The 16,833-nt window shown below is 59.8% G+C and overlaps 1 protein-coding gene across 15 annotated transcripts in view; it reads right to left on the minus strand.

Moving 5' to 3' along the window:
* The window catches only part of GGT1 (gamma-glutamyltransferase 1), a 32,962-nt gene that overhangs the window by 2,137 nt on the left and 13,992 nt on the right, over positions 1–16,833 (minus strand). For 2 of the 15 annotated variants that reach the window (XM_060310710.2, XM_030836235.3), the window contains exons 2-9: positions 8,515–8,683; positions 7,862–8,026; positions 7,108–7,238; positions 6,873–6,959; positions 3,869–4,082; positions 3,499–3,656; positions 2,419–2,568; positions 1,878–2,014 (exon numbers count right to left, since the gene is read on the minus strand). In XM_060310710.2, coding sequence (XP_060166693.1) covers positions 1,878–2,014; positions 2,419–2,568; positions 3,499–3,656; positions 3,869–4,082; positions 6,873–6,959; positions 7,108–7,238; positions 7,862–8,022 — 1,038 coding nt within the window. In that variant the 5' untranslated portion in view covers positions 8,023–8,026; positions 8,515–8,683. Of the gene's footprint in view, positions 1–1,877; positions 2,015–2,418; positions 2,569–3,498; positions 3,657–3,868; positions 4,083–5,319; positions 5,495–6,872; positions 6,960–7,107; positions 7,239–7,861; positions 8,027–8,514; positions 8,684–8,943; positions 8,966–9,132; positions 9,289–10,497; positions 10,571–10,937; positions 11,056–13,453; positions 13,473–13,816; positions 13,939–16,833 lie in introns of those variants that run through there. The other 13 variants (XM_060310707.2, XM_060310708.2, XM_030836238.3 and 10 more) reach the window with 13 other exon arrangements.

Consider the following 16,833-nt stretch of genomic DNA (forward strand, 5'->3'; position numbering starts at 1 on the left):
GAGGCAGGCCTGTGAGTGACAGGCAGACAGTGAATGGGGTTAGGGAGAGAAGAGGCTGAAGATGCCAGCAAGGGCTGATCCCATAGGTCCTTACAAGCCCTAAAAGGACTTCAAAGCCACCTGTGCTTAGGGCAGAGGAGTGATGGGTGTTATCCCTCTGGCAGCTGTGTGGGGGTGAAGCCCAACCGGGAGGCTATGATATCCACCAGGTGAGAGTTGCTGGGGGCTCACCAGGTGGAAAAGAGGAACGGAGAAAGGCCCCAAGTCTTCAGTCTATAGTGGCCGCTAACTGGGGCAGGTTGGGAGCCTGATTTGGGAAAGGAGCTCGTCGGACCCTGAAGAATCTGTCTCAGGTGGGTGATGGGCCACACCTGATGTGTTGAGTTCATGGGCAAGGCAGGGCGCAGGAGGCTGAGCAGAGGAAATGCCTCCAGAAGGTTCCAGCAACACCCATGAATTAAGTGACTAATCCAAGGGGAGAACGTTCAGCCTGAATCTACTTCCAAGGAAACAGGGTTGAATGCAGGAATTGGGACATCCTAAAAGACAACTGCCCTGGGCCTTAAAATCAACAAAACAGCCCAGGGGGTCCATTGAGGCTAAGAGATGGCAGACGTGACAGCAACAGCAGGTGTGAGCTTGACAGGCCGGGGGCCTCAAGACATGGATGGGACCCTTGGGAAAAAGCCGACCAGACATCTAAAAAGGAAAAAACAGGGAGAGCAAGGGGGAAACGGATGGAGATGGGGAGAGAGGAAGGAAATGTGCCGAAATGTCCATAACCTTGCAAATTAAAAAGTCAAGGGAGGGAGGTGCTGGTGAACGTGGTGAGATGCTGCAGAGTGGACCGAAGGGGAAATGGAGGCTGGTCTCAGGACCTGGCAGCGCAGGTATGGAGGGAGGGAGGAAGGGCGGGCACCAGGGGAGAGGGCTCCAGAGAGGAGGTGGTGGCCAAGTTTGCCCCAATGGGGAGCAGAGGGACGGGGAAGCAGCTGGAGGGTTCTGGACCCACAACCATACACTTCTTTCGGAAATGACCCATCAGAAAGGGCAGACTGGGAACCCAGGAGGGAGAGCAGCAGTGTAGGAAGGGCGTGCAGAGTCAGAGAGTGGATGAGCAGAAGGCCAGTCTCAGCCAGGAGGGAGGGCAAAGCGGGACACGATGCACTGGCTTCCACCACCTCAGGGATGCCAGGTGCTGATGTGGGGAGCAGTGAGTGCAAAATCATCCCCAGGTAAGAGAAGAGGGGCTGCTGAGCAGCTGCGGGAGGTCACAGGTCAGTGTGAGGGGGTCTGCGGGTCCACCTTGCGGGGAGGGGGGGACCCAAGTAGGTAATGAGGGATGTGATCGGGGTGGAGGTGGAAGTCCAGCCTGGAGCCGGGGCACCTGGCGAGTGGGTGGGTCGGGCAGTGCAGGGCCTGGGTGGGGATCTGGGAAGTTAGCTCCTGGGTGTGACCAGGGAGCATGTGGCTGGGGCCTCTGCCCACCTGGAACACTGGTCCCCTCCCTGAATCCACCCTCCTCCACCCTGAGGGCTGTGATGCCCCTGTGCATTCCTCACCTCGGCACTGACCACTCCAGAGCCTTCCAGGCCAAGGACACAGCACATGCAAAGTCCCCGAGGTTGGAACGTGGCAGAGGAGGGCACTACCACTCACTGACAAGTCTGTCTCTCCCACCCTGTGAGCTCCGTGGGGCAGAGGCTAGGACTCAGGGTCAACAGTCCATCCTAGCACATCCTTGCCCTTGCCCGGGGGCAAGTCAGTGGCAGAAATAGATGAATAAAGGCTGAGTGAGGCTGGGGTGGCCCGGGGAGCCCTCCTGGCATCTCCATGGTAGGCCCCCCACCCATCGAAGGCCAGCCCCTGCCCTTTACCTCAGTCACATTGACAAACTTGGGGTCCCCAAGCAGGGTCCTCTTGGCGTAGGCAAACCGGAAGGCCTCCACTATGCGGTGGTAGGTCAGGCCCTTCTGCTCAGGTGTCTCTACGCTCTCCCGGGAGAAGTTGTACCCTGGTTGGGCAGAGCCAGGCAGGTTGGTGGTCCCGGTGGCCCTGGGACATCCCAGCTCGGCCAGGACAGCTGAGTGCCCTGGAAAGGGGTGGTCCACGCCTCCCTGACCCACCTGCTTCACCTTGAGAAGGGGGACGTTTAATAACCAACAGCAGTGGCTGCTTGGGAGGCGGGGGAGGATGGAAGGAAGCAAGGGTCCCCCAGGTCTGGGCCTCACATGTCAGCCACAGGGCTACCCAGTCCACGGGGTCACAGATGACCACTCAGATTTACCAGATGTGCCCTTTGGACCAGGCCGCCCAGCATGAACTCTGGCACTGAGAGCCACCCCGTGATCCCGAGACCTCACACGGCTGTGCCCACCCCCAGGACGCTGCTCTGCAGGGCCGCGGAGGGCAGCTGACCTTTGAGGATGTTGAGGATGAGGGCCAGCACTGGCCCGCTGAGCGGGGCACTGGGCACATAGAGCTGGGCGTCCCCGAGGCCGATGCGGAGTGGGTGCTCGATCAGCTCTGCGCGGTAGTTGTTCAGGTCCTCGGCCGTCACGATGCCCCCTGCATGGGGTGACACGGAGATGGGGCACACTTCTGGGGGGCCATCAAGCGGGGAGCCCTATCCCCGGACCTCCCTGACGGTGCCACCTTCCCCTGGCCAGGTCCAGGCCAGCGCCCTCCACCTGCTGCCCCACTGGCCTCTGGGTCTGTCGTCTGCCCTCTTGGCGGCCAGAGGATCTTCTCTAAGTGGGAGATATCTGCTCCCATCCCCCCGTCCCCTCCCTCCGCCCCCGCCCGTCCCCTCCTCCTGTGGCTAATGGGTGGGTGGAGGGAAGCTCTTAATTCTCTAGGGAAATGGCTCCAGACATACCAAGTATTTACAGGCTAACTTCCGATGTCAGTGGTAAAGGTCAACATGCTAATCACCCTCCTCCCTGACACACTGGAAAAACTAACATGGAGAGGCCATGGCTCGGTGAGGGAGAGGCAGCATGGGGCTCCTGAACCTGTAAGAACCTGCCCACAAGTTCCCAACCGCAGGCCCCGCATGCAGCTCCTCCCATGCCTCGCTCACCAAGCCCACCCTCATCCCCTGTGATCCTCCTGGAGAAATAAAAGCCTTCTCTCCAGGCCTCAAACTGTTCTCTCTGCTTACAAAGTCCAACCTCACCTGTGGCTCAGGCACCACCTCCTCCAGGAAGTCCTCCAGGGTCTGTACTTTAGCACTTCCCCAACCCTGGCTCCTGCCTACACCTGCGTTCCCCCCACCAGGGTTTTCTCTCCTGGACTGCAGGGTTTCTCTCAGCTTTGACTTAACCAGGAGCTGTGGATCCGTGTGGCCTGTCATTAACTGCAGACACATCTGTGACCCTCCCCTGCCAGACACTCCCTGAGGGCCCAGTGTCCAGGCCAGGTAGGACCCAAGGACCCCAGGCTCAGTGTCCCCGCTGTGGAGTTCCTGGCCCCAGGCCCCTGAGGTCGCCCGCTCACCGGCCTCCTGGATGTCTTTGACAATCTGGGCCGTGAGGCTCCCGTTGTAGAAAGCCTGAGCGCCCTCCGAGGCCAGCGTCTCGTAGGTGTCGGCCAGCCGAGGCATGGTCACTCGGTCCCCCTCCCGCAGCACCTTCCCATCCCGGCAGAACACCTCGCTGGGGCAGAGGGGGCTCCCGTGAGGCAGGCAGGTGGGGCGGACTCAGCCACCTCACTCACACACACACACAAGAGAACAAAGGATGGGGTGCCCCTGTCCACAGAATCCAGCCCAGGTGGGGCCGGGACCCCACCCCCAGGCTCAGAACAGGCAGGGCTTTGGTCCCTCGTTCAGTGCAGGTTCCTTAAAGTGCCACCCGCTCTCGCCCACCAGTAGGGACCACAGACGTGCCACAGCTCAGGGTGCCGCTGGATAGCAGCCTGGCTTCTCTGCAGGGCTCCCGCCAAGCTCTTCCCCACAGGGAAGCCCTGGCGGGCCAGCTGGATGCTGGGCTGGAAGAGGCGAGCCCAGGGCAGCCGCCCGTGCCGCTGGTGTGCCAGCTCATAGCCGCGGATCTCGCCTGGAACCGCCACCGACAGCCCACCTGCGAAGGAGAGGGACACAGCTAGTGGCTCCACACGGGGGATGTTCCAGGCACATCCCCAGGTGGGACCAGTGAGGCTCAGGAAGGACATAGATTTTTGAGGTCACATCTGGACTCAGCAGGCATGAGTGTGGCTCAGCTCAGCTGTCTGATGAGGGCACAGGAGGGAGGGGCGGTAGCACGTGTGCTGGGTTCCGCTGTCCCAGGCCTGGATGCCTGTCTCCGCAGGTGCCACTGTGTCTGAAATCCCGTGCCAGGCCCACGGTTGCACAGCGAGAGTATAAGGAAGCCAGACCTCACCATCTCTCCGTTTGAGCCTCCTGGGCCACGAGGCCCCTCATCCCATAAGACTCAAGTGTTCCTCCAAAACCCGCCAAAGCCCCCAGTGCAAGCCCAGGCCACTCTCAAGGCCGGGCTGGTCCCAAAGCAAGGGCCTCTCTTCCTCTCTTCCATTGTCCCAACTGGGACCTGAGCCCAAACCCCTGCCCTGTCCCCTCTCTGGGTCTCGGTTTCCCCATCTGACCATAAAGAGTTTTGTTTCCCAGCACTGTCCTTTGAGGAGCCATGATTCCCCTGGAAACAGAGCCCTGGACCCTGGTTCCCCACTAGGCCTCACTGCCCCTGCCGCACCCTAAAGCCAGCACTGACCCAGAAAGTTTCAGCCACAGCCTCGGCTCCCAGGCACCCTCCTGCTCTCAACCCTGAGATGCAGGGTAGGGGGGCACTCCCAGGCTTGGCGGCTGCAGCTCTTGAGCTGCCTCTCCTACCCTGAAGTGGGGCACGAGGTTCCAAGAGCCGGGTTGTTACGACATTGGCACATCCTGGAAGGTTTGACACCCAGCACACAATTCCTCCCCCTTATATAAGTGCTGCCCTGACCTTGGTCAATCAGGCTCTCATGCCACACTCTCACCAAGGTCACCAGTGACCCCCACGCTGCCATCGCAGGGCCTCTTTCTCATCTTACCTGGCCCATCACTCTCTCTTCCTGCGTCACTTCTGCATCTCCCTGCCCTCTCCTCTGTCTGCACCAACTCTGGGTGCCCTCCTCCATGTCAGGCTGCAGGGTCCATTACACGCTGACAACTCCCAAACTGACTCTTCGGCCTGCTCCCCTTATGGCCAGATCTGAGGATGCACCTGCCCACTTGAAAAAGGCTTCTCAAACTTAACACCTTGCTGGTCTCTGTAAGGGCCACCCTGTCCTTCCAGGTGCAGACCTGAGACCCCAACTCACCCGAGACTCCTGGGTGAGCGTCACACCCAACCCATCGGCAAATCTGCAGCTCCGCCCTCCAAGTGTGCTCGGCCCAGCCACCAGCCGCCAACTTCATCTCTCCCTGGTTATCACCGTGACATCCTGATGGGCCACCTGACGGGCAGGCAACTTGCTCCTCCTCTTTCACAGCAGCCTGAGGGGGTCCCATCAGAAAGCGGCCAGATCCACCCAGGTCCCCCTTTCGACTCAGGGAACACCTTTACCTCACTCAGACATGATGACCCATGAGGTCCAACATGACCTGGGCGGTTCTACCTGACCCTGTGTCCTCCTCTTTCCCCCAGACACCCCCACGGCTGCCCCCAGCCCCAGCCTCTGGGTCTTTGCTCACATGCCCTGACCAGGGCACCTGATGAACCCACAAGCCCTCCAACCCTTCCCACCTCTGCTTCCCAGGCAGTGTTGTGGCACATGGCACACCCATGTGTGCTATCTCTCCCTGTTCCACCTGGAATGTGCATTTCACCTGTTACCTTTGTTTCTACTGGCTTAGGGAACAGCCCCTGATGCTGTAGGAGGTGCCCAGCAAGCCCTAGTTAAATATGTGAATTCCAAGCATCCAAAGATGCTAAGTCTGTAAGATTCCCACAATCTCACACTCTGAATGATTTCATTTCTACACTGAGTTTCCCAATGGGTAAAAATTCAAAGACTGTGTTGGAGGGGATTCCAAAACGACTGCTCTCAGCACCCTACACAGGGCTCCACCTGCAGGAGGGGTCCTGCAAAGCCTGCAGGAGGGGTTCAGACCCACTATGGCCTTTAATCCCCACACCTCCTTCCCTCCAACCTCATCCTGCAATCCACTGGGGTCCTTGCAGGGGCGCCCCCTGGTGGCCATTGATTTCCCTTGGCTGCCTGGGGAGTTGCAGGGATTTCCTTCTTGGCTTAAGGACAGGTTAGAAAAAAGAGACTCCTTCCCATACTCTAGAGAGCTATCCCCACCGTGAACAAAAGAACGAACGAATGAATGATTTGGATGCCCTTTAAAAACCCAGGGTTTAGATAGCCTGGGTTTTTAAATAGGTTTAGATAGCTGGGTTCAATCCCAGCTTTACCACCATCCAGCTGTGTGACCTTAATCAGTTTACATGACCTCTCTGGGCCTCAGCATCCCCACCTGTAAAATGGAAATCAACACCACGCTACCCCTGCCAAGCGTACAGGGAGGATTCAAGGGGCTCATCGGTGAAAAGGGCTGAGCAGAGTGCTGGCCCCAGGACCCCGGCACATGCAAGCTGTTGTAATAGTAATCACTCTCTCCGTGTTCTAGCTCCGGGTGGCCCTGGAGGGACCTGAGCAGAAATAACAGAAGCTCTCTTTACCCTCTGTGATGATGGGCTTGACCAATCATTATGGAGGGTTTTGTGGGGCCAGGAAGGGATGGGAGGGGACTGCCAGAGCCACTCCCAGCCCCAGATGGGATGGGGGGAATATGGAGGGTGTGGGGGGGTGCTCATGCCTTCCAGCAGCTCGTCCTGCCCCTGCACCCACACCAAGCCTGCACTCACCTTCCTCTGACTGCTCTGAGCTGTTGAACATGCCGGCAGAGGCCAGCTGAGGGGCCACCTCTCGAGCATTGATGACCTCAGCCTTTCCTGGAAGAAGAAGCATGTGGGCAGTCCGGACCAACACCAGCCCCTCACTTGTGTGAACCTAGGAGTTGCCCAGCTCTGCCTGCCCAGCCCAACTGCAGCCTGAGGCAGGCAGCCCCGCCATTCACCTCCCACCCTGCCAGCCACTCACGTGTGGTGCTGTTGTAGATGGTGAGAAACAGGCCACCCCCGATGCCCATGCTGTGTGCGTTCATGAGCCCCACGCACAGCAGGGCCGCGATGGCAGCATCCACCGCTGAGCCGCCGTCCAGCAATGCATCCCTGCCAGTGGCACGTGCCGGGAGTGAGAGCCGGCGGGCTCTCTACCCTCCGAGATGCACACCCCTCCACACACCTCCCCACCGCCTGGCCACACTGCCCAAAGGAGGATGGAGAGGAGCCCATAGTTTTTGATTTTTTAATGTAAAAGACTGTTGTATTCTAAAACCAATGGGCTTAAATGTTCCTCTTTTTCAAGCAAACAGATGTACGTGACTTATAATCGGAAAAAAAGGGGAAATTGTTACTTTTTATTAATAACATCTTTTTTCTGTTTAAGTTTTTAAGTGAGAACTGATCTTTGTACATGTGAGCTAGGGGTCTAAAAATAAAACAGCAGAGTTTATCTGAAGAGACAGACACCCTTGAACTGAGAAAAGGGCTCAGCTGGACACTGGGAGACCCACACCCTGCTCTCGGGGCCAGTGTCCCCTTCTCCCCTGACCAGAAGCTGCTGAGAAGGTCCAGGGACAGGATAGGCAGCTCCACGCACACCGAACACCCCTCATCCAGGCAGCCCGTTTACCAGTGGGGAAACTGAGTCCCAGAGAGGCGAGGGTCTTGCCCAGGTCCACTTACGGTGGCTGTCTTCCAGGGCCTGTGTCCCCACACCCTGCCCCACTCACCTCCCGATCTCTGAACAGCGCTTGGCATCCGCGGCCACGGCAGCTCTGGGGTACACGTGGCTGTGGGGCTTGAAGGTCTCAGGCAGCCAGACGCAGAGGCCAATGATAAGGAGCATTAGGACCACGGCCACCAGGGCCAGCAGCATGGACCGCTTCTTCATGGCTCTGCGGGCACGGGGGATGGGAGGGTAGAAGGTCAGGGGGCCACTGCTGACCTGGCCTTGGGCGCATCATCGTCCCACAGGGCACAGCACAAAGTCGAGCCTCAGACATATGTCCTCGTGTCTCCTTCCGGCCCCCAGAATGCATGGGCCACCCAGTCCCCAGATTTTTGCTCAGGCCACTCCCTCTGCCAGAAGCTCCTGGTCCTACCTCTGCCCCCCCAAATCCTCCTGCTTATCCTCGGGGCCCCCTCCCAGTAAGGACCCCATCTCCAGCAGGGAGCCCCCCGGATTTCACTTCCAGAGAGGAGCCCCTGATCCTGCAGTCACTCCGGGAGGCACAGGCCTGGCCTGATTCCTTCCCGGCACTGTTCTTGGGTCCCCAGAGTGACCTGCCACAGAGCGTGGGGTTCAGCTTTTGTTGTGTCCTCAAAGGGGGCACGCACAGTCTCCTGAAATTATCAGATGAGCCACCGTGGGACCAGAGCCTACCTTCCTCGGCGGGTGGGAGCCCTGAGCCTCCCAAGGAGGTGGCCACAAAAGACGGTTTGGGCTGAACAGGCCGGAGGAATAACTGAGGTCTCCTTCACACTCTGCAGGAGCCTGCGGCCGCAGAATCTGCTCCAGGGAGACTCCCGCACCACGCAGTCTGCTTGTTCTCCTGAAAATGGAGCAGGTGTCTCTGAAGCGGGCTGGGCCTGGCCCTCCGGGGAGCAATGTGAGGTGTCTCTGCCTCTGATGAACTCCGTCAGCCACTCCCATGTTGGTGAATATTCTGTCCCCACAGTGCATTTCTCTCCTGCACAGCAAGGGTGTTGCCCAGAGCAGGGCAGGGAGCTGTCATGTGGCCAAGGGGTGAGGGCCAGTGTGCCAGCCGAGGGGATGGACCATGGGCTCTGGGGCCAGCCTGCCCCGTCTCACCTGTGTGGGACCTTGGGCAAGTCACTGACCATCTGACCATCTGTCCAGTGGAATGACAGAAGGGCCTGCTGGGAGTATTGTGAAGATGAAGTGGGTTGGAAAGCATGAAGTGTTAGGTAAGTGTTGGCTATGTTGGGAGGGCCTGGAGGTCTGTGTACGGCACAGGGGAGCTGCTCAGCCTCCACTCACCGTTTATTTCCCTGTTGACTTCCTGCCAGGCTGTGAGGGAGGGATGGAAGTAATCCTTGGGGTCCCCGTGGCAATGGCAGCAGGCGAGGGGTGCGACCCCAACGGGGGAGGAGAGGTGTGGTGACAGAGGCAGGGTGCGTCCTCTCCCGGACTCAGTTCCCTCCAAAGGGCGATGTCTGCTGGAGAGCCCAGGGCTGGGACCCCTCTGGCTACCCTGTCCCTATTCACAGGGTCTCCTAGAGCTGGTCTAGGAATGGAGTCCCACCCAACGTGGGGGCCCAGACCCCAGCACAGAAGGGCTTTCTCCTCCCCAAGCTCAGGGGGCGGTCACACAGCTGACTACCACCCCACACCCCCAGCAGGGTCCAAGCCAGCCTCCTCTCTGTCTTGACCACCTTGACCGAATCTAGGCACCACCGTTTCTCGCTGGACACCCTCCCATCCCCCACCAGCACTGCCTGCTCTTCGGTCCTTGGAAGAGCGGTCAGAAGGCAAGGCTCTCTCCAAAGAGCCAGCCAGGTCCTGCCGCCACCACTGCCCTGAGGACAGGCCATGCCCTCTGCCAGGCCTGACAGCTCTCAGGGCGTACCCCGGGCCCTGGCAGGGGGCCAGGTCAGGGTTCCTGATAGAGGCAGCTGTGCTGGGAGGTCTGCGGGACCTCAGGAGCTGGGCCAGCAACCTGAGGCATCTGTTCCAGACCTAGAACTTTCCCATCATATGCGGTGGGGTGGGCGGGGCAAGACAGGAGCCGGTGTCCCCCTCCCCAGCACAGGCACAGCCCCACCCGTCAAGGAGGCCCCCCAGTCCTGTCCACTGGGTCAGGCCACGCTGGGCAGCTTGAGGGCATGGCCTCATTTCTCCTGGGCTTGGGACCATCCGCTGAGACCCCACCCCCACAACTCTGGGTGCTCCTCTCCACCCTCAGGCCCCTAGACAAGCCAGCCAAGACCTCCTGAGGTCCACGCTCCAGCCCCCCACCAACCATCTGCTTGCGCATCCTTCCACCCAAGGGCCCAAGTGGGCTCCCCAAAGGGCAGGGGGTACCTGTGAGGCTCTGTCTGCCAGGGAGTGGGGGGAGGGGTGGGCCGCACTGACCCATCCCCTTCTCCCTGGGCAGGGCAGTAGGGAGGTCTGACTCAGCCCCCCATAGGCAGCCATCCCAGCCCTGCGGAAGACACCCTGCCGGGTGACTGTGCTTCTGTTTCCCATCCCCCACACACGTTTTTCTCAGCCTCACTAAAACAACGTCCAAGCCCAGAGGACTGGCTCTCACCCAAATCAGTGTCAGGAAGGGAAACTGAGGCCAGAGAGCGGGTGCTTGACCTCCAATAGCGACCCTGCTCCTCCCGAGCCCGGTGGGCTTACCTGAGGCCTGAGGGCAGCGGGGGCCCAGGACAGCCCCTGTTCCTCAGAAGACAGCTCTGGGCTGGGACACTGGCTGGGGAGGAAGAGGCAGATTTGTCTGCCTGGGAAGGTCTTGGCCACAGTGTAGGCCAGGCCCCCCCCACTCCCAGGAGCTGCCCAGAGCCACGCCTGCAGCCCTGCCTGGGCAGAGCTCCTCTGGGGGCCTCAGAGCTGGGCTGGGATCTGGGGTGGGGGTGGGCTCCTCCCAGGAGGAGCAGAGGCAGGAAAGGAGCAGGAGGGGCCGGAGGAACTCACATGCTCACGTAGTCCAGGGGGTGGGGGATGGGGGTGGGAGGGGTGCGGGGGGACACGGGGAGAGGCCTGCGGGGGGGGGGGCACCTAGAATCCCTGTGTGTGTCAGAATAGGTGGAGAGTGGGCGGTCCTCAAAGAGAGGTCTGACCTGGCAGGGAGGATGGCCGGAGGGTGGCCGGAGGCTGCTGTCATGTCACGGCAACAAGGAGGCACAGGGACTCGGCCTATTGCCAAGTGACTAGAGTTCACGCAGTCCTGGGAGGGCCCTGGAGGTACGAGGTGCTGTCAGCAGTGACCCTTGGGGTCCCCTGGATGGTGGCAGCAGGCAAGAGCTGTGGCCCCAATGGGGAAGGCGAGGTGTGGCGACAGAGACAAGGCATCCCTCCTCCTGGACTCAGGCCCCTCCGAAGGGTGGGTGTCCCCCACAGGCTTGCCCTGTCCTTGTTCAGAGTATCTGAACTCCAGGGCCAGACATGGTGTCCCAGAGATGGTTCCTGAGGCCGTGGAGCAGGGGTGTCACCAGCACCAGAGCAGAACCCAGACCTGAGAGGCTCACCACACCCCACAGCTGGACGGCAAGGGTACCTCCCTGGGGCACGGCCCAGGGCTTCAAGTCCGGAAGGTTCCACCACCTATCCAGGAACATTAGTGCCCCAGGCCCAAGGAACCACCTAAACAGCCTGGAAAGGCAGGGCCCAGGGACGGCCAGAGTGGGTCCAAGGTCACACAGCCCACCAGTGCACACCTGGCTACCCCGTACCCGCCCCAAGTTGCTGCATGTCCCTGACCAGCCCACCAAGGAGTCCAGAGTCAGGAGCAGCTGCAGACCCGCCCCAGGGAACTTGGACACTGCCCCCTCCCCCTTTGGCTTTCGTCAGCCAAGGAGAAGGCTCAGCCACTTCCTGAGTCATGCCTCCCTCCCCCTCTCCCCAGCTCGCTGTGCCGAAGCTGCCCAGGAGCCCCCACAGCCCCCATCTGTGCCATCTAATCCGCAATAACCCCGCAAGGCTGCATCATTTGATAGGTAGAAGGAGACGTGGAGGCTGACCAGACATTGCTGCCTGCCCTGGGTCACACAGCCAGAACAGGCCTGGTCCTATCACTCAACTGCCCTTGGGCGGGCTTGGCATGGAACCGAACCAATGCACTACCATGAAATCTTCAACCAGCATGACCCTGGGATGGGGGTGCCATGACAGCTCTTTCCCTAGACACCATCCCCTCCCCTGCAGACCGGGGTAACTAAGAAGATGGACAAGGCAGGATCCAGGGACCAAGGCCCAAGACCTGTCCCCAAGGACTGGACATCAGCCAGGAACATCAGGGTATTTGGTCCTGCCTGAATGGCTGCATTGCAGCTCAGTCGGCTGGGAGGGGTCTGCAGTGGAGAGCCACAGGGCTCTGTCTCAATGCCTGAGCCTGCTCAATGGTTTTCTCCCTGCCTGGGATGGCATGAGACATGGCAGAAGTGGCAGGAAGGTAAGAAGAAGGTCTGAGTGGGCAGAAGATGACCCAGACCCCCCAGGTGACCTCAACAGGAAAACCCTGAGCTGAGGCAAGTTGGAGGAAGCCCAGCTGCAGCTGCAGGTTCTATGGAGGGGAGACAAAAGCGAAGGTGTCTCAAAGGCCATGTCGACTGAGGCATACATACGTACAGAACAAAGAAAGCCCTTCCTCACATATCAAGTGTGTCACATTCTGTCCCAGTCAGCCCCCCACACCCACATGCAGAGAGGGGACCTGGGGGCAGTTGGTCTGGGCTGGAGGTCTCCTCCAGACCCCACGGCTCCTGTCCTAGGCACAAAAGGTGGTGAGTTCTCTGCCCCCAGGAATATGCAAGCCTCACCCAGCCAGAGATACTGACCCTGCCATCAGCACCACCCCCTCCCAGTACACACACACACACACACACACACACACACCCATGCTGAATCTAGGCTGAGCGAGCATGTTCTAGGACGCAGCAGAGAAGAGAGCATGAAGAAGAGTGAGACAGAACAGACAGCGTGGGGTTTCTCTGTTAATCCTCCAGCCCCAGAGTCACAGGGGCGAAACTGGGCACAGCCCCAAACCCATTTACAGGCCTGAAGCCGAGGCTTAGGTAGAAGTGACTTGGCCCTGGAGGCACATGGATGGACAGGTAGGCACCCCTTCACCTTCCTTACCACCAATGCCCACAGTGAGGAGTGACGTCCCCTAGGTATGAGAACACAGCTCTGGGCAGGAAGCTTACCATGACCCAGACTGGATTTGGGAGGCTCCTTCCCCAAGACCTGATAACCACTACCTGCCAGAAACCTGTCGAAATAGCTATACATGCCTGCAATGACCACAAGGGGGCGGGCGTCCCCGGAGTTGTGCAATCACCCCTTGTACTTGTACCGGCCATGCCCCACCCCCACCATGAGAGCAAACCAGAGCCCGAGAGATGTGGCCCGAGGACACAGCACCTCAGCCCCCATCACCACTCACCCCCACTCCAGACCCGCCACCCCAGTGACCCCACCACCACCCCAGGCTGCCCCATCCTTCTGGGCCTCAGTTTCTCCACACTGCCCTCCTCCCTCTCAATCCAAGAAGCCCACTTCCCCACCCTCCTCCACCCACCCCACAACTGTAGCAGTCAGCCAGAAAGCCTTGTCAGGCAGCCTCAAACCCACTTACTGGAAAAGAAACAGAGGCTCCCAGCCCAGACCCAGTCAGACCAAGGGCCTAAGGCTCTGCCCATCCGTGTGACCCCTCTGCAGGATCCGTCCACACAATCCCCACCCCCATCACCCTGAAGGGCAGCTCACTCCCATGACGCAGGTGTATAAACTGAGGCTCAGAGAGGACGGGGGACTCCTCCAGAGCACAGCCAGGACATAACAGAGCTGGGGCTGGAACCCAGTCCTCCAGATGCCCCCGAGAGGCCCCAAGCCTGAGCTCCCCACTCCTACGATGTCCAGCAGCTCAGAGATGGTGAGCTGAGCTTCAGGGTCACATAGCACTGGGGTACAGCCAGACGCCCATCCTGCCCCAGCTCACCTGGCTGCAAGGCTGGTCCTCCTTCTGTACTCCAGCACAGAGCAGAGTCCCCAGTGCCCAGCTCCTCCCCTCCCTCCCCCTGCTGGCCTGAGTGGGGGGAGGCTTTAAAGGCACAGGAACCTTTCCAGGTGGGAAGAGGACTGGTTCCTGGTCCTGTCCCTGGGGCTGTGTGACCTGGGACAGCAGGTAGCCTCTTCAAGCCCAGTGGGGTCCCAAACCCTGCATAAGAGACCTGAGCTTTGAGGGCCTCGGTAGGGCTACATGAGGCTGGGTTTCAGGCAGAGGCCAGTTAGGCCAAGGGTCCTCTGGGAGGAGGAGAACTCCCGGCCACGTTCAATATCCAAAGAGAGGTCCCACAGTGCTGGGGCACAGCCAAATGCCTCCACCAACAGGGGTGGGTGTGTGAGCATAAGAGGCCCCGCCAGGCCTGAGAAGCCTGACGCTTTCTCTAGAGTTCCTGGTCAGGGGATGCCCTCGCCCCCACGCCCGGGGCTGCAGATGTCCACAGGCTGTCACTCCAAGGACCCTGGTCACCGTCACCAGGACAGAAAGGAGTCACATGAACCGGGGAGTCTTTCCTCATCCCTCAACTTCCTGGGGTTGAGGAGGCAGGCTGATGGAGGATGGGGCCATCTGCTCACGCCCCCGCACCTGCTCCAGCCAACAGGATGGGGTGGGTACCCCCACAGGGCTGGCAGGCCCAAGCCTGCCCATTCTTCTGAGGTCCACACACAGCCTGCTGCTTACACGTATTCATCCATCATTCATTCATTCACTCACTCTCCCATCTGACCCTGGCCCATTCAGATTCTTCTCTCAAGCAGCCCCCAGCCAGATTGAAGATGGGATAGTATAGTCAACCAAGGAGGAAGAGGAGCCCAGGACCCCCAGGGAGGGGCAGAAACTATGCGGGGGGGGATCCAGATAGCACTGGGATCGGACTGTGGAGGCCAGCCAGGCAGAGGGAACAATTTGAGCCTGGGGCATCTCCGCAGCAGTGAGGGTACAAGGGAGACTCTTGACCGCCCTGACCCTTCCTGAGCCCTGAGGCATCAAACCTGGAAAAGGAAGTGGCTGAGCTCAGACCCTGAAGGCCAGGCCAGTGCATCTGGACTTAGAGAGCCCGGGGAGGCTGGTGAATGTGCCACCGGGCTGGGTAACCCATTAACCCCAGCTCACTCATTAAGACCCTGGTGGGTGACCATAGCTCCTCAGCCATTCTGGGAGTCAGGCAGAGGGCAGGGGCCATGGGAAGAAGGGAGTGTTGATGGGGCGCTGGCTGGGGGCTGGCTGAGCTTGGGTCTCTGTGTCCCTGCTCCTGGAGGAGCTCCCCTGGGTCAGGCCGGCCTCCAGCCAGGGGAGCTGCCAAGGCAGCCTGGGGGCCCCACCCCACCATCCCAAAACCTTTCATCTGCTAATCACTCCTGTGGTGCTGGCACCAGCGACCTAGAGAGTTTGGGGGCCTTGGCCAGACAGGAGGCTCAGGCCCTGGACCAGTGGTCAGGGAGGCAGGCACCTGGCCCATCCCCCACTCTGAGAAGTGGGTCCACAGAGGCCTTGGAGGCCACTTTCCTGCTCTAACAGGCTCAGGTCTGCCCCACTTCTATGCCTGGAAAAACAAAGCACTTGTGGGGCAAGCAGGGTGTTCCTGGCACAGGAAACCTCACCCTAAGTAGAAAAAGCACTTACCCAAAGCTACCCAGCAGGACAGCAACCCAGGAAATGGGGAAAGACCTGCAAACCACTTCCTACCAGTGGTGCCCCACCCTGCTGTCAGGTCCTGGGAGTGGCTGTGTCTGAGCCCCCAGAAGTGCCAGCTGAGCCTGTGCCCCAGGTGGGCCACATCCGGCTGGTAGAGACACAACATCCTGGGCGTTCCCTGGTGGCCTTGTGGTTAGGATTCTGGGCTTTCACTGCTGGGGCCTGGATTCAAAACCTGGTGGGGAACTGGGATCCCACAAGCCACGTGACTCGGCCAGAAAAAAAGACACAACATCCCAAAATGCAGTTGGGAGCCTCACAGTGAGTGAGCCAGGCAGGCAGGTCCAGACGCAAGCAGCATCTGACCCATCCTCCAGAGCTGCTGGGCCAGGATCTCAGGGCCCACCGGGAGTCAGGAAACCTAATATCATCCAAGACACTTTGTGTCCCCTGGTATCTGCACCAAGGAGACATCTGGTCAGTTGGCTGAACAAAAGTTCATCTTCATCAATTTGAGGACCACAGAATCTCAAATGTTTGGCCTCTGAGCTCCCATCTCCATCACCCCAGAAGGGTCGGCTTGCACACCTGCCATGACAGGGAACTCACTACCTCTAAGGACAGTGAGACTGGTTGTTTGGCAGGTTCTTCCCAATGTCAAGCCCCAATTGCCCTTCTTGGAATGCCTTCTGCACCGGCTTCAGGGGGACCTGGCCTAACACCCTGCCCACTGTCAGAGGCCACAGAGCAGGGCTCCCCATACCCTATGGCTATTTGGCCACCACCTCTCAGAGCCACACAGACCACACTGAAGGGACGGAAGGAGAACTCGGGTTTGGTGAAGGGGCTGGTGAGGCCCAGTGGTAGTGGGAAGTGAGCTCTGGTCAACTGCAGGCATAGGCAGAGAGCCCCCTGTGTCCCAGACACTCCCTGGTGCCCTTGTAGCGGTTCACCATCTCCGCACCCACCTTTGATGTGAGGACAGAGGCTGGAGCTCCGGCAAGTACATGGGCCTCCAGGGCTAGCAGCTTGTTAACACCTGGAAACTTCCGGCAGCAGAGCCAGTCTGGCACCTGGTGGACCAAGTCTAATTCCCAAACTCAGAGGCAGCGCAACCAAGGGCATGGGCTCTACAGTCCCTAGGTTCAAGTTCAGTCCCAGCCCTGATGGCCCAGGGTCTCCTCTTCCTGCCTTCAGTTTTCTATCTGGATAGCAGGGATCATTAAAGTAGTTGTTGGGCAGATGCACTGAGACGGCCATGCACAGGCTGCTGTGAGCACCATGACCTCCATGGTCCAGCACCCGGGCCTGCAGCT

Source organism: Globicephala melas, chromosome 13 (genome assembly GCF_963455315.2).
Source record: "Globicephala melas chromosome 13, mGloMel1.2, whole genome shotgun sequence".
In the NCBI taxonomy this organism is placed as follows: Eukaryota; Metazoa; Chordata; class Mammalia; order Artiodactyla; family Delphinidae; genus Globicephala; species Globicephala melas.